The sequence below is a fragment of the Cyprinus carpio genome, chromosome B16, assembly GCF_018340385.1.
Source record: "Cyprinus carpio isolate SPL01 chromosome B16, ASM1834038v1, whole genome shotgun sequence".
NCBI classification, from domain to species: Eukaryota; Metazoa; Chordata; class Actinopteri; order Cypriniformes; family Cyprinidae; genus Cyprinus; species Cyprinus carpio.
In genome coordinates this window covers 18,237,475-18,255,099 of record NC_056612.1, presented here as the reverse complement: position 1 = coordinate 18,255,099, position 17,625 = coordinate 18,237,475, and the positions used below count along the sequence as shown (strand labels likewise).

At 36.6% G+C, this 17,625-nt stretch overlaps 1 protein-coding gene across 1 annotated transcript; it reads left to right on the top strand.

Moving 5' to 3' along the window:
• rbfox1l (RNA binding fox-1 homolog 1, like) lies at positions 1–16,364 on the top strand. Its single transcript, XM_042741255.1, has 12 exons — positions 1–443; positions 6,058–6,294; positions 10,721–10,900; positions 11,192–11,245; positions 11,333–11,425; positions 11,495–11,552; positions 11,641–11,700; positions 11,821–11,962; positions 12,153–12,192; positions 12,712–12,782; positions 13,054–13,134; positions 13,249–16,364. Exons 1-12 carry the CDS (start codon positions 357–359, stop codon positions 13,295–13,297), a joined length of 1,152 nt encoding a protein of 383 aa, XP_042597189.1. The 5' UTR covers positions 1–356; the 3' UTR covers positions 13,298–16,364.
• Positions 16,365–17,625: the final 1,261 nt, after the last annotated feature.

Below are 17,625 nucleotides of genomic sequence, written 5' to 3'. Positions count from 1 at the left end.
ACACACACATGCCGTGTCCCCCAGAGATCTTTCAGTGCTGATCTCCTCTGCTTTTGTGAAACAGACTAACTTGGCACTCTCAACTTTTGCAGAGGGTCTCATTTGTACCTTATTTAATTCTTATTTTGTTTGTCGCCTAGAAGTTGTGACGCCAGCCATCAGTGCAGTGCAGCCCACTCTTCTTCTCCTTTTCTTTTTCATACCTCTGGATCTTTTTTCTCTTCTTTTTGGATTCTAAACTTTCTCCGTCTGGTACTTTCTTGATTCAAAGAGCTCACCTTCCCTTCTCTCTCCCCCCAGTCTCCCATCCCTTTTAGCTGTTCCTTTTTTCTGTCCTTTTTTTCTGGCTATGCACCATGCTGTCCTCCCCTACTGTAATCCTTCAGCCCTACGGACTCCCTGTTTACCCCCAGACAGCCTCCTGCTACCCCAGCATTGTACAGGTAAACATGTCCCTTTATTCTCTGTATCTTCCTCTTTCACATTCTCTTTGGAGTTAGTTAGTTTGTTTAATTTTATTATTTTTTATTTGTATTTTTTATTTAATTCTTGTGCAGTTTCTGTCACATGTCTGGTAATATGTTTTAAATCAACCAATCACTAGCAAGCTAAAGGCTTGTTTATGTACTAAAGAGTCATCCACCAATGGGTCTGAGGACATCAGATGTGTTTCTCTCTGCCAGTGAAGGACGCAGTGTCCTGTTGTTAGTTATATTTGTCCCTGCGAGGTGGCCTACTGAAAACAGGTTCAGTGTGTGTTTGTGTGCCACTATGTGATTGTGTGTTTGTGTGTGTGAGAGAGAAATTCCGGGACAGCTGATAAACGTTGTGCCTGCTCTTTCTCTCTGTCACACTCGCTGTATTTTTAGTCTGTTCCTCTCGCTGCAGATTCCCTCTAACAGATATAGAAATAGATGTCTCAGGTTGCCTCTTGACTTTATCTGAAGTGATACACAGTGATAGATTATGTCATCTAAAGAGTAGGACTTGAGACAATGGATTTTTCTTAGCTGCGTTTGCTCCTTTAATTGCTATTCATCTGCCATTTAATACATATATGATTTAACCTTTTGTGTTTGAGCTGAATTATGTGGTTATTGTGGTTGATATCTATGTGTTGGTGCAAAATTGTATAATTTGGCTTCTGTGTTTGTGTGTGCATGTCTGTTTATTAATGGAGCAATGAATAAACAGACATTCATTATCATAAAATAAACCCTAAAATGGACCCTGATGTTAATCTGAGGAATATTAAATGACTGGAATATTTTTTATTTTGCAACCAATATTACATCGCTTATAAAAATAAGTAAATACATGAAATGCTAATTTAAGTCTAAATTATTAAGAAAGAGACTGCAGAGTGAAACAATATTACTTGAATTGTTCAGATTTTTACATCACTTAGGATCATTGTTGTTATTTTTAATTATTAAGTGTTAAAATCTTTTGATTAATGGAAATAAAGCTGAAATTAAATAAAATAGAGAAATGTTGCCTTGACAAATATCTTAAAGTTGAAGTTTTACAATGAAAAATTAAAATGAATAAAAAATGTAGCCTACTGAAACTAAAACTGAAATAATATAAATACTTATTTAAATTTTAGTTTTATTTTTTTTTTTTGAAAATAATAAAAATTACTACAAAATGATTAAAACTTACAAAAACATAAAAAGCAATATGTATAAATATGAATAAAACTATAATATTATACAAAAGTACTAAAATAACACTGCTTTGGATAAAACATCTGTTGATGAAGATTTAAGAGGCTGGTTGCCAGGGAAAACAGGAAAAAGTCAGTTATATTATTTAGCCTCCATTATACAAAGATATCTGACACACAGAATGACACAGCTGTCCAATCAGAATCAAGTATTCTACAGAGCCTTGTAATATATGAGTATAGACGACATAAGCAGTTCTTGTCATCAGTTCTGTGTGTGTGTTTGAATGATCCCGCAGCTGTCAGATCATGCACCTGGCATCCTGCCTCTGATCTTTAACCCCAAACCTGACAGCTGATGAGGCCTGTGTGTGTGTGTGAGGGGGAGGAAATCTCCTATCAGTCAGTGTGACTGAAAATACATTTTATCTGCTAGAGGTGTTATTTAAATACTCTCACAGTGACAATGAATTAGGACGGGAAAGAGAACAGTTCTCAGTTCTCAGAAGATGACCTTTGAATGTTAGATAGCAACTAGTGGAGTGTGCCTGAACAATTACATCACGTTTATGCTTGTTCTCCATATCCTCTGCACATGAACATAGAGGGGTGTTTTGTGTATGTAAGCTTATAAGTGTATGTAAATATCTCAGCAAGTGTGTAGTATTTGTATAGTTGAATTAAAGTCGCCAAAGTCTGAAGTCTTAATTTTGATCTTTGACTTGGTCTACGGCCAGCACCAACCGGCACGCTGAGTGGGACATTTTGAGTCGGCACGTACTCCAAAACGCTGTAGTGTTTCAGGCAAAACCTGTTTACATCTCGTAAATATATTTACAGGGGGTGTCAAGTAGCTCCTGGGGTTTTTTAAAAAAGAATGAAGGTAAGATTCCATGTTCTTGTAATCAGTGAGTAACCTTGTAACTGTGGTATATAACATCCCATCTGAAAAAAAAATGGCTATGATGAGAGACACTGTATGGTAACATGATACTTTTTGTTTCTGCTAAAGGAATTAAGTGTGATGGAGTTGATATTTAATCAAAGCTGTGTCTCTCAGTGTCACAGTTTATCAGTGAAGTGTAAATTTACTCTGCCTTATCAGCTCAGCAAAACAGCTGATAAAGACTAAACTTTTTGAGAGTGTGTGTGTTTGTGTGTGTGTTTGTGTGTGTGTGTGTGTGTGTGTGTGTGAGTGTATGAGTGTGTGTAGGGAGAGTTTATGTCTATTATTTTATTTTACTTTAAATTAAGACTCAGTAATGAAACTTAAAAAAAATAACTCTCTGAAATGAAGGGGGTTATGTCACAAAAGTCTATTAACCAAAGCTTAATGATACCACAATAATAAGAAATAGAATTTTTCTGCATTAAAATGTATTATAGTTTGTATTTGATTGAATTTAATATCTTAAGTTTCCTATTTTCTGTTTGCAGAACTCTAAGTGAACTGTTACTTGAATGTGTTTGAGTGATCTTGCCTGTTTTACCTGATCTGTTGAATACACAATGTGCACACTTCAGTAGCCACAGAAATCTGGTTGGTCTGGTTTAAATGAAATCCCTCAATGTGATTTATTTCTTACTGAACATGAATAGGATCACTGAGTTTTTACTGAGCAGTTGAGTTGTTTGTGTGTTTTGAATCAACTTTTTATCCAACTAGTCCTGTGACCTATTGAGTGTCAAAGAGTAGGAGGGGGAAGTGGGTTAATGATTGACAAGAACAAATGAAACACAGTTGGTGTAAAGACCCCTCTTGAGACTGGTTTGGTGCTCTGTGATTGGGTGGGTGCGAGGGAACTTATGGTGGGGTGGGCGGGTTAAAGCTTTGCATTAAAGCATGCGTCCAGTTTGTTGGTGAGTATTGGGTCCGCCTGCGGAATGCACTGAAGGGGTGAGATGTCTGATTTATACTCCTAATTTCATACATTGTGTTCTTAACTTACAAAAACATAAAAAGCAATATGTATAAATATGAATAAAACTATAATATTATACAAAAGTACTAAAATAACACTGCTTTGGATAAAACATCTGTTGATGAAGATTTAAGAGGCTGGTTGCCAGGGAAAACAGGAAAAAGTCAGTTATATTATTTAGCCTCCATTATACAAAGATATCTGACCACAGAATGACACAGCTGTCCAATCAGAATCAAGTATTCTACAGAGCCTTGTAATATATGAGTATAGACGACATAAGCAGTTCTTGTCATCAGTTCTGTGTGTGTGTTTGAATGATCCCGCAGCTGTCAGATCATGCACCTGGCATCCTGCCTCTGATCTTTAACCCCAAACCTGACAGCTGATGAGGCCTGTGTGTGTGTGTGAGGGGGAGGAAATCTCCTATCAGTCAGTGTGACTGAAAATACATTTTATCTGCTAGAGGTGTTATTTAAATACTCTCACAGTGACAATGAATTAGGACGGGAAAGAGAACAGTTCTCAGTTCTCAGAAGATGACCTTTGAATGTTAGATAGCAACTAGTGGAGTGTGCCTGAACAATTACATCACGTTTATGCTTGTTCTCCATATCCTCTGCACATGAACATAGAGGGGTGTTGTGTATGTAAGTTATAAGTGTATGTAAATATCTCAGCAAGTGTGTAGTCTTTGTACTAGTTGAATAAAGTCTCCAAAGTCTGAAGTCTTAATTTTGATCTTTGACTTGGTCTACGGCCAGCACCAACGGCACGCTGAGTGACATTTTGAGTCGGCAGTACTCAAAACGCTGTAGTGTTTCAGGCAACACCTGTTTACATCTCGTAAATATTTTACAGGGGTGTCAAGTAGCTCCTGGGGTTTTTTAAAAAAGAATGAAGGTAAGATTCCATGTTCTTGTAATCAGTGAGTAACCTTGTAACTGTGGTATATAACATCCCATCTGAAAAAAATGGCTATGATGAGAGACACTGATGTAACATGATACTTTTGTTTCTGCTAAAGGAATTTAAGTGTGATGGAGTTGATATTTAATCAAAGCTGTGTCTCTCAGTGTCACAGTTTATCAGTGAAGTGTAAATTTACTCTGCCTTATCAGCTCAGCAAAACAGCTGATAAAGACTAAACATATAAAAAGTGTGTGTGTGTGTGTGTGTGTGTGTGTGTGTGTGTGTGTGTGTGTGTGTGTGTGTGTGAAAAGCTTCATATTGGTTTAATTTCTTTATGTCTATTATTTTATTTTACTTTAATTTAAGACTCAGTAATGAAACTTAAAAAAAATAACTCTCTGAAATGAAGGGGTTATGTCACAAAAGTCTATTAACCAAAGCTTAATGATACCACAATAATTAGAATTTTCTGCATAAAATGTATTATAGTTTGTATTTGATTGAATTTAATATCTTAAGTTTCCTATTTTCTGTTTGCAGAACTCTAAGTGAACTGTTACTTGAATGTGTTTGAGTGATCTTGCCTGTTTTACCTGATCTGTTGCATACACAATGTGCACACTTCAGTAGCCACAGAAATCTGGTTGGTCTGGTTTAAATAAATCCATCAATGTGATTATTTTCTACTGAACATGAATAGGATCACTGAGTTTTACTGAGCAGTTGAGTTGTTTGTGTGTTTGAATCAACTTTTTATCCAAATAGTCATGTGACTATTGAGTGTCAAAGAGTAGGAGGGGGAAGTGGGTTAATGATTGACAAGAACAAATGAACACAGTTGGTGTAAAGACCCCTCTTGAGACTGGTTTGGTGCTCTGTGATTGGTGGGTGCGAGGGACTTATGGTGGGGTGGGCGGGTTAAAGCTTTGCATTAAAGCATGCGTCAGTTGTTGGTGAGTATTGGGTCGCCTGCGGAATGCACTGAAGGGGTGAGATGTCTGATTTATACTCCTAATTTCATACATTGTGTCTTTGTCAGGATCTTTATTTGATGTCTTAACTTGGTTTACCTGTGTTTTGTGTAGTCTTTATGATCTGCAAACAAAACGGTCACTGTATGTTAGCTTCTTTATAGCCAGTCAATTCAGGTCAGTTTTATTTGGTGTAAAAAAAAAAGTTTTAGTATTTTACTAAAATGAGGGTGGTATGGATTTGTTGGAAATGCTTTTTTGACTATTCTATTGGAAAAGCAGATTTTTAATACCTTCCAGAAATTACTTTTGTGGAAAAATCAGTTGCTGATCAGAATACTTATGTCAAATACATACACTATGAAACTATATTGCTGATCAGTTGCTAAAGGTTTCATCAAACTGACTAGTAAACTGACTTGAAAAACCAAGCTGAATCTTGTATAATAATAAAAAAAAGTTGTTAAAACTGGTTAAAATGATTTTTCTGGGTTAAAGTAATGTAAAAACATATGTTACCATGACTCAGTGAGTTTACAGAAATAAGCTTCTGTTAGTAAACAGCATCCCTGTCTCATTTTAGGGTCCCGCTGCCCAAGAGGCGGGGCCAGGCAATGGTGACCCTTCACTTTCCCAGGTATATGCCCCGCCTCCATCATATCCTCCACCTGGACAAGGCCCACCCACACCTGCTGCCCGGCTGCCACCCCTCGATTTCAGCGCTGCTCATCCTAACTCTGAATATTCAGATCATCATCAGTTGAGAGTCTATCAGGGCTCACAGCATGACGGGACAGAGTCTATAACTGCCAATAACACGGTAAGTACAATTAATAAATGACTGGATTCAGAAGATAAAAGTGTTTTAAACATCAGTTAACAAAGGGGAGTTACATCTAAAGTACATGTGGATAAATAAATAGTTTTACTTATATTTTACAACTTAACGTATGAAAAAATTAACTAAACTAAAATAACTCAATATATACAAATCAAGCACAAACATTTATTTTTTTGTTTTTTTTTGTGATTTTTTTTGTTTTTTTGTTTCTATGTTTGGGGTTTTATATTTTTGTTTTTCATACTAAGTTGATCGAAAAACACATTATTTTTCACATATTTTACATTATTACATCACCTCTCTTCCCAGTCTGGCATGAACGGCTCGAATCAAATGAAGGCCCGCCTTCTGAAATACGAGATGTGCTGTGATTGGTTAGCTGGGCCAGTGTGTGTTGTGATTGGCAGCACTCTGCGCCTGGTCGGGAAATGTCATGCCCCTTACCGTCATGCCAGCTTCAGTTTAAATATTGCGTCCATATCAAATCAATTTGAGCACGAATTAAACCCAGATGTCTGCCTTGGGAAAGCTAGCACGTCTCCGACATAGTGATAACACTCGTTGCCTTTTCTAGTGCAGCTCAACCAGGTCTCGTCCCATTCATCTGTATTTGTGATATCACAAATCCCGGAAAATATGCGCTGTAGTCCAAACGAGTCGTTCGTTGTAGTTTTTGAAAAGTTATTTCTGTTAATATCTCGTTTTGAAGTGAACTGTGAGCTTTGTAACTCTGCAGATCTTTTTTATGCTCAAACAGCAACATTCCAGACTAACTAAAGCTGAAAAAGAGAAAAATCATGATAGGACCCCTTTAAATAACCTAATTAACCTAAAACCAAGCATAGTGAGTATGAAAAATTAAGATTTTAAAATGGGAAGCAACGTCCCATTGCTGTAAATTGTGTTGTACAATCAGTGTATATTCTTTTCTAATGTATTTGCATTAGAGAAGGTATGCCAGGAATATGTATAGGCTGCTGATATATAATCTCGTGCTTTGGTCCTCTGGGATCCCCTGTCTGGGATAGCTAAAAATAGCTTTATGTCCTTTACACATCCTTCCTTTGCCATGTCCAAATATGGCAATTCAACTGGCTCAGGGCACCATAGAGAAGAATATTTAACCTTACTTCCTTTTCTACACTCTAGTTCTCTTTTTTAAGAGGGAATAATTTACATTTACATTTAGTCATTTTGCAGACGCTTTTATCCAAAGCGACTTACAATTGGGGAATGCATAAAGCGATTCTTCTTAAAGAGGCAAACAGACACAGGAAGTGCTCGTAATACCAAATTTCAGGCATTTGTTCAAATAAGTACAAGCTAGAAAGGGAAGGAATAAATAAAGAGAAAGACAAAGTTTTATTATTTTTTTTATTTAGTAATCGCATATGTTTATATAAAAATAAATAATAATTTAGAACTAATCTTTCTACTTTACATTAACTCTTAAACTAAATCGTATTCAGTTTGATTCTAAATCAGGTGTTTTCCAGTTAATACTCTATGCCAGGAGTTTTCAAACTGAGGTCAGGAGACCCCCAGAGGGCCACAATGCGGTGCTTGTGTCCGTAGAAGATTTGAGAGCAAGGGGGGAAAAAATATTGCAAAATGCATTTTTTAGTGTTATCAAAGTTTACATGTTAATCTGAGTTATAGAAGAATTATCAAATTTTGGGGTCCTTGGGATTAAAAAGTTTGAAAATTCTTGATATAATCCTTCATTAATCTACAGTATCACACATATTGTCATATACTGTGTATCTTATCCAGTGAATCAATCTGGGATACTTTAATTTAGTTGAATAACTTGAACAAATTAATTATTTTTGTTAATAAAATACATTTTGACTTGATAAATTCAATCTTGTGTTTTTAAGTGTGATCAATGCAAAGAAATGCATTTACTAATGCTTTTTTAAGGCACCAGTAATGAGATGTCAGTCATGAATCCAGATGTAGCATAAAAATTGTCTTGACAAGCTGTAATTACTGAAATATTGTCTTTTGGACTCATGCCATGGCTTTATGTTCTTAAATGTGTATCACCATATATGTCTATGATTGTTATTGTTGTGTTAGTAATGGCTCATCGGGTACAGTAATTGCAGAGGCATTTTAAGTTGTGGCAAGGGAATTGTGGGAAGGATTGAAAATAATATTTCACCATGAAAGTATTTTTTCATTGAAAAGGTTCATGCAATGAGTTCTCTCTTTCTCTGTCACACCATTTTTTGTCCACATTGCTTATACCACTAGAGAGCGCCAGATATTTGGACTATGAGACGCCGCCTTGGAGGGAGGGGTCAAGGGGGGGAGTCGGACGGGATGACCCCTCCCCCCTCATCTATGTTTCCCAGGTCCAGTCAGAAAAGCACTCTGCATCGTGACGTGACATCATCACATACCTTCCCATCACACCTTTCCCCAATCTGTCACTTCTCCCAAAAACCCTCCCTGGCCTGTGTCTCTGGATGAATGTAATGATGATGATGATGATGGTGTTTCAGCAGTATTTTCTGTGTGACACCTGCTGTGGTAGTCATTACAGCTAGCAATCAGCCCGGCCAGCTCAGAGTTAACCATAACCATGATTTGTTTGCGTGTGTGGATGTGTGTGTGTGTGTGTGTGTGTCTGTGCGTAAATCTCTACGTGTGTTTCCTGCCTCTTCCTTTTAATATAAAATGTTCTGTCTTGGTTCCAAGAATAGCAGTATACACTGTTGCAATTTTACAACTGACCTTTAAAGTTATACGCTGAAATACGTAAGCTGCTTGAATTCCCCTGTGTTTAGAGCTTCTGTCTTTCACTTTCTGTTTTGGGGTTCACTCGGTTCTTAACCCTTCCTTACCTTCTTGACCTATTAGGATCAGCAACACCCATAATTTCTCTTTTTGCTACTTTATTGTCTTTTATCTTCTAATGCTGATTCTGTTTATTGTACAATGCAGTGGAAATGATTTTGAATAGAGAAATAGAATGACAGAGTAAATTATGCAGCTTTTGATGAAATGGCGTGAAAGTGAGAAAATTAATTAAATTTTCATTTATGATATTTAAATCTAAGGATACACTGATATTTCAGTTCTGTCTGATACAGGTAAATAATATTTTTTATGGGCAATAATCTATAAATGGATAGTAATATAAGTCTATAGTAGGAAACAAAAATGTTTCATTTTAAATTAATTAAGCATCACAACATAGTAATGTACAGCATGAAAGATGGAAAAAATCGATCAGGAGGGACGTCTGGGATGATGGTTAAAAAAGAAAATAAAAATAGTAAAAATGAAAACTGTAGCATGAAAGGAAGGGAACATGATGAACCGAATGCACCCCTTTTTTTCTGCCCAGATTAGAACTGTTTTGTTGCCCTTTACCCTTCAGATCTGTTATGGAAGAGTTAAAGCAGAGGTCATTTTGCCTTATTGCTTCAACTTTTTCCATCTTTATGAAATAGATAAAGAATTGGCAATTTGTCTGTCCTTCTTTCTTGTTCTAATGACCATTCTTATCATTTGCATAACAATTTTTTCCACTGCTTTTAAATTCACGTCACACGATTCGTTGTGCCCTTTTTATTATCTAAATTTATTTTTGACCTTTTCACCATTTTCCCTTCCTCATTTCACGCTCTGCTTGGCTACTTTTTCTTCTAGCTATTTCTCTTTTTTGAACATTTTTAATACACCTTTTTTGACTTCTTAATCCATTTTTTAATAGTAACAGTTTTGTGCCGTTTGGTGAGGTATAGGCTGTGCAGACATACGAACTGGCATCGTGATGCATTGTGGGATAGTGGATGTGTTGGGTTTGAAGCACAAATACTCCTATGTATTGATCTGCATGGGGGCATTTTATTCACAGTCACGTACAATCAGAGCAATAGGAAATGCTGTGTAACCATGCATTACATATGACAATCTTCCAGTTGCAGCGCTCAGAAAATTACACATTGTTGAGTATGCTAGTAATCTTTAATCACTTTCAGCTGCTGATTTAGTGAGTTCACTGAAGTTAAAAAACGATTGTGCTCTATTTTTAAAGCAAATTGTCTTTTTTATGTCTATATCTAACAGGCATGTACGTAGACAGCTCACTAAAATGGGAACTTGATCACATTTCCTCACTTTTGCTTGAGAGGAATCACTGGATGAGGAATGCTCCTTTGCGTTTTGTTGTGGTCACTTTATAAAACCAGTTTTTCTCCCAGTAAAATGTTAGATTGCAATAAAGTTTGATGAGAAATCTTACAATAGATAATTGGTAGTTAGTTTTTCTGCAATGAAATGCAAACTAAAGTTTCTTCTGTTTTTCTTGTCTTCAATATTCTTTCTATGTCTGTTGCCTCCTTCTCCACATTTTCTTCCTCCCTATCTTTCATTCCTGATTCCATTATAGGACGATTCTTTAGCACCTGTGACATCTGACCCACAGTCTGTCAGTGTTCCTGTGGCGTCTGGAAGTGCAACAGGAAGTGGAACTGAGGAGGAAGGAGCTGGAAAGGCTCAACCCAAAAGGCTTCATGTTTCCAATATCCCTTTTAGGTTTCGGGACCCAGACCTCAGGCAAATGTTTGGGGTAATAGAATTTGTTTTCGTCTTGAATGTAATGCATTACTCTTCAAAAAGTTTCAGCTTTTTGTCATACAATTAAAGTCAGTGGGGTCCAAAACAACACTGGGACCATCTGACTTTCATTGTATGGACCTCTGTTGTGTTTCATAGAATAAATACAGTCATACAGGTTTAAAACATCATGAGGATGACTTAAAGATGACTGAATGTTCATTTTTGTGTCAATTATCCCTTCAGCTAAACCCATTCTCTCACATGAAAACTGTTTAGTCAATATCTGTCTTTCCTCTCTCAGCAATTTGGCAAAATTCTAGACGTGGAGATCATCTTTAATGAGAGAGGATCAAAGGTCAGTAGGTTGCCAGTTGTGTCGAGTCAGTCACTTCTTTATTTGAGGTTCAATCGGGATTCAGTTTGATTTCAATACTTTCTATAGGGTTTTGGATTTGTGACATTTGAAAGTGCAGTGGAAGCAGATCGAGCGAGAGAGAAGCTCAACGGAACAATCGTCGAAGGAAGGAAGATTGAGGTATGAGGGTGATAAGTTTCTGCATTGGGAGAATGGACAACTGAACAACTAAATAATTCTGCTTCTCAGGTGAACAACGCCACAGCGAGGGTGGTAACAAAAAAGCCGCAGACGCCATTAGTGAACGGTGAGATTCCTTCATAACATTCTGCCCAAAATTTTACACGATATACTTGTATAAATTCAACTTCTCACCTATATTTCAATTCCTGTAGCTGCTGGGTGGAAAATCAATCCAGTAATGGGAGCCATGTACGCCCCTGAACTTTACACAGGTATATTTACTCTTGACTTTTATGCCATTTTTGAGTTCAAGTATAATAGCTACCAGAAACTTCCTATTCTAGATTGACTGTTTGTAATTTGTTGTTAATTTTCACTTTTTGGTTTAATAGTTGCCAGCTTTCCTTACCCTGTTCCCACACCGACCTTGGCCTACAGAGGCTCTGCCCTCCGTGGACGTGGTCGGGCAGTTTACAATACAATCCGCTCAGCTGCAGCCGCAGCCACCCCAGCCGCAGTACCAGCCTATCCAGGGTCAGTAGCTCCTGTTACGACCATTGTTACCAAACATTTAGTTAGTATTTATTGGTTGAAAAGGCAAAAACCTTTCTTTGCACATATGTTATTCATGTAATTTACATTAAGCTTACATTAAATTGTAATTTTTTTTAAAATTGAATTTATGCCATTATGTAATTTACTGCCTACTTTATGTCTCCTGCAGAGTGGTGTATCAAGATGGATTGTATGGTGCTGAAGTCTATGTAAGTTACCAGTCAACTTCTCTTTGTTTACCAGCGTCTCTAAGAGCATTTCCAGAAAAATTAGTTTGCTCAAAAAAACAAAAACTACAAGATGTGTTACGAATAACAATGGTTTTAGTAGATAAAGGTAGGTGCTAGTAAAGTTTTGGTTTATGAGAAGTAGATAATGTGTCATTTCGTACACTGCCAGGAACTTGTACTGTTTTCTAAATATAGACTTCTGCTACAACTTCAACTTCAGTTTCTAAATAAAATGTCACTAAAAAAACTGAATTGATCTCCAAAGAGTTTTATTGACTTTTTTTTTTTAATCAAACCTTACTCCATACTCAAACTGTAACATTGAATCTAGTTGGATGTTTTGAAACTGAATTTCAAATCCAAAATGAATTTTAAGTTAATAACCTAACACCAGGTTGCTCCATTGGGAGAGTTCATGTAGTAAAAATGTTTTACAATTCAAATTGTTTTCTGAATGAATAACAATGTCATGCAATACTTAAACCATCCTGTTTTTAGGGAGGATATCCAGCCACATATCGAGTGGCCCAGTCCGCCTCAGCAGCTGCAGCAGCCACATACAGTGATGGGTAAGAACCATAGGCTACGTCCACACGAAGCCAGAGCTTTCCCTATCAGATTTTTTTTCTATCTATCTATCTATCTATCTATCTATCTATCTATCTATCTATCTATCTATCTATCTATCTATCTATCTATCTATCTATCTATCTATCTATCTATCTATCTATCTATCTATCTATCTATCTATCTATCTATTTATCTATCCATCTATCTATCCATCTATCTAATTAATTAATTAATTAAAAAGCCTTAATTAATTTATTTATTTATTTTAAGTACGGAAGAGTGTATACCACAGCAACAGACCCCTACCATCACTCAGTGGGACCCACCACCACTTACGGAGTTGGAACAATGGTGAGTTACTGTGTGAAATTACCACACATGGCCGAATACAGTCAGTTGTTATTAAACACACTTTCTTGATATAACGGAATGCCTGATTTCTTCTATTTCTTCTATTACAATCAGGCCAGTTTGTACCGTGGAGGCTACAACCGCTTTACTCCGTACTGAATAAAATCAGCTCTGTGACTCACGTCTGACAAACGAAGAGACTTTCGCTTGCTGTGTGAACTGCTATCTGCTGAGGAACCGTTTGGTCTTGAGATTGTAAATACTGCTAATATTTATTAGGGAAAAAAGGTGAATCCAGGCTGAAGATATAATGAATTATATTTAAGGACTTTTATTTAATTCTTAATTTAAGAAAATACCCCACCCAAAAAAAGAATAGTACTTACTTATCAGACAGTGTCTAGCTGATCATGTTATGTATAGTACAGATACTTTCATAATAGTGGCGTGATATGGAAGTTATCATATAGAAGTTATTATAAGTTATCGAGCCTCACAGGGAAAAAGAGTTCCCAAAGACTAATTTTATATCTGTTGCACTGCTGAAGGATGAAATACAATAGATAGCCTAAAGACAGATAGCTCTAGTGAAACTTTCCCCAGACTGAGAAATGCAAAACTCTGAACCTGTCTAGTATGTACAGGACTGTGTGCGTGTTGGAGTGTCTTTGGAGTGTTCGAGTGTATGTAATTTTTCTGCTGTCACATGCAGTACTGTGAGATACAGCAATGGCACTGGGGTTGGTGATATACAGTGTGTTCTCTCTAAATGTCATCTACCTCTGAGCTAAACACCTCTTTATTCTAAACTAATGCAAACTATTCACCTGCTTTCTTATGGAGCTACTTCAAATGATTTTGTTTTTGTTTGTTTTTACGAAAAAATTCTGGTGCTTTCCTCTTTGATTTTCTCCAGTCAATTCCTGTTAAGTCACGCCGTTCAGTCATTTGTGGTCCATTCGTCATTTAAATGCTATCTTTGCTTCAATAACTACTTCTGTATTCTTTTTCTGTCTTTATTTTTATCTTTTGCCACTTAAACTTTCATGCTTATTTTAACCTGTTGTGTGCTTTACTTCCCTTTACTGTTTGCTTTCAAATACTTTATTCTTTCTTAACTAAAGGCTTTGTGCATTCATTTCTGCTTAGGATCATTTTAAATGCCAAATTACTAAAAAACAAATCAACATTTATTTTGAAGACTATTTAGATGTTTATTATAATCTCTAGAGAAATGGTCTGTGCCTTTCTTTCTTTCTTCCTTCCTTTTGTTTTTCTTTCCTTCCTTTTCTTTTTTTCCTTCCTTTTATTTTTCTTTCTTGCTTCCTTCCTCCTTTTACTGATTGTTTTCTTCTACTAATAAACTTCCTCCTTTAGTGTCTCTAGAACAGGGATCTCCAACCCTGCTCCTAGAGAGCTACCATCCTCCAGACTTCAGTTCCAGCCCTGCTCCAACACGTCTGTAATTGTCAAGTAGCCCTGAACACCTTGATTAACTGGTTCAGGTGTGTTTAAATGGGGTTGGAGCTGAAATCTGCAGGACGGTAACTCTCCAGGAGCAGGGTTGGAGACCCCTGATCTAGAATCTCCTTTACATAGGGTGGCCATATGCGCCGTCCATACGTGACAGCGATGCAGATATGCGCACGTGTTTGTTCGTTTGACTTGAAGCGTCGCTGCGCACTGATCAAAAAAGACCAAAGTAGGTGCGAGAGCGATACGAAAGCATAAAGAGCCATCTGCTTTGCTCTCATGAATGTCACACAACGATCGACCTGCACAGTGCAAATAGCCAAAACCTGGATTTTAGGCAATATTAAAATCCTGGACGGGACGTGTCCCGTACTTTACACTTTGATAATAATTTCTACCACAACTGGAATTAATATTAGCTATAGCCTACTAATTTAAACAATTATTATCAAACAGTTATTTAAACTGCGTGTTTTCTGCGTAAAAGTAAGCGTCGTTTTTGGCTTTGGACTAAAACAAAATGCAGAAGGGCTTATTAAAAAAATCCAAGTTCATTCTTCATTCTTCCGCTTTTCGCCAGGAATAGCCATTTCCCCGGTAACCTCAGTAAACAAAGCAGCGCAGCACCTGATTTTGCAGCTTGTAGCACTCATATATAATAAATTAAACCATAACTTTTTAAAGTGTAAGCTAGGCTATATCTCAATTTGTATATTTGTTTTTTTTTTTACCGGAGCACCAGTCTTCTCCTCCCGTCCCATTTCTACCAGTGATCCTTTCCTTCCCGCGGTATTCATCACTGTTGTAGGTTACCAAGTTGAGGGGATAAATGGGTTGACATTTGTATGTGTCGATTGTGTGAGAAGGATGCGTTTCATACAAGATCTGGCAACTGGGCAACCTTGGAATTTGTTGACGTGATTATTCATTTATTATTCCAGGTTTAGGCCATACAAATTACGGGAGTTTTACCGGAGGCGAATGTAGCAAACATATAAAATACGCCCAGTGGGATTTTTTTTATAGAAAGATTAAAAATACGGCAGAACTACGGGAAAATATTTAAGAGGGATAGAATAGTATAATACGGGAGAATCCCGGGAAAAACGGGAGGGTTGAGAGGTCCCAGCGCCTTTTAATATTTCGTGTTTCATTTGTTTTTTCCTTTTTGTTTTTTCATTTTATTCTCTGGCTGTCTGGTTTATTCTTGTTTCCATTTCTTTGTTTCTCTTCCTGTTTTGTCTCTATTGCCTTCCATCTGGGCTGATTTTGCTGTGCTTTTACTCGTGCAAGTTTTTTGATATTGTAATCTGATACTTCGAATCTTCTTTCACTTTGACTCTCACTGTGCACAAGGCTCATTATTTATTCTTGTAGCTAATTTCCTAATATTGCTCCTTGTGCGCTTTTCATTTTCTGTATGCTTTCTTTTCACTTCTCTGCTCTTCTTTTTTCCTACACTTCCTTTCTTATGTTCACTTTCTTCATTTCTTCTGCATTTAACCTGTTATGCTTTAGATTTTCCTGCATTTCTTGTAGTGTTCTATTTAGAGTTTATAAATTTTCTTTAGTTCATTAAATTCCTTCCTTCTCTTTTTTTCTATCTCTTTCTACAAGACAGCTTGATTGTTTTATCTCACAGCTATTACAGGACCCTGTGATGTCATTGCTGTATCATGTTTTTGTTCTTTTTCAACTCACTAAAGTGTAAGCTACTCTGTGGCTGAATTGTACATTAAAGCCGTCTAATTATGTAAGATTTCTGTCTGGTCACTGTAGAATATTAGTTGTTGCATTATGTTCATTTTGAAACCTAACAATAAATAACACTTTTTTTCTGAGAAAGTGAAGTTCTATTAATCATAGGAGCTTTTCCACACATCTTCTCTTTATTTTGCTTAAAGCATTAAGGCAATGTAATGACTCTGAAAAGCTAGAACTGGCAAAACCTGTTCACGCCTATTCCATGACTGTGATTATATTAATATGTTAACTGTAACTTAATGTCTTTAACTGATGTGTATCTTGATTTTGTCAGATGACGTTGTGGTTGTAAATCAGAACAGATACTTGGAAATGGCTTTGGAATGGCTTGGTTAAGATATATTTTCAAAAAAAGCACCTACTCAGATAGTATATGATTTCGGAAACAGCTGAAGATATTACAAGCAGATGTTCTGAAATATTCGGTGTCTGCGATGTTCTGTTTTACTGAATTAAGTTTTACTGAAATTAATAATCATGAATTTCCTGTTTCCATACCTGCAACAACAAATATTAGTGTACATGCTACCTGGATCACAGAAACCTTTTTCAACAAGGTAGTATGTTTAGGTTTAGAAACAAACTAGTTGAAATAGCAGTTTCAAATAATTCTGATAGTACACTGATACTAATAAGGTGAATTACTTCTGTTTCTTTCCCACGCTCCCCCCCAAATATCTGTTATATGTAAGTTCTAGGTGCAAAATTCTGTGAAAAGCCTGGATTGCTTTACAGCAGTAACAAATACACAACAAGTATACAGCAAGAGATTGTCTTAAATGAAAAATGAGACTGAGATGCATTCTAAGGCAGGAAAAGATCAAGGCACTTCTAAATCCAATGTTAGCTTCACTTCCTGTCTCCTGAGGTGCCTCAGTTTGATCATTTTCTGAAGGCAGATGTATCCTTAACTTCCTTAAATATCCCACAATCCTATTCCATGACAGTTGAACTTAAAAATAAAAATGGTGTCTGAAAGTTGTGGTTGGTGGTCAGTTTGTGACCAATTTTTTCAATGTCATTTCTAGCAAGAAATTAATGTTGTAGTAATCAACTATTTGCTATTCTCTTTATTTTGGTTGTAGATCATAAACCTGTTATGATGCTTTAAAAATATGTCCGAAACGGGTTCATGAGACATCATCGGGTGCAAACGCTGTCTGCAAAGTCATTGTCTGCTAAGCCAGTGAGGCATCAAGTCAGCCACCTAAGCTTTTAGACACAGCCATTATTGTGATTTACCAAGGTCCACAG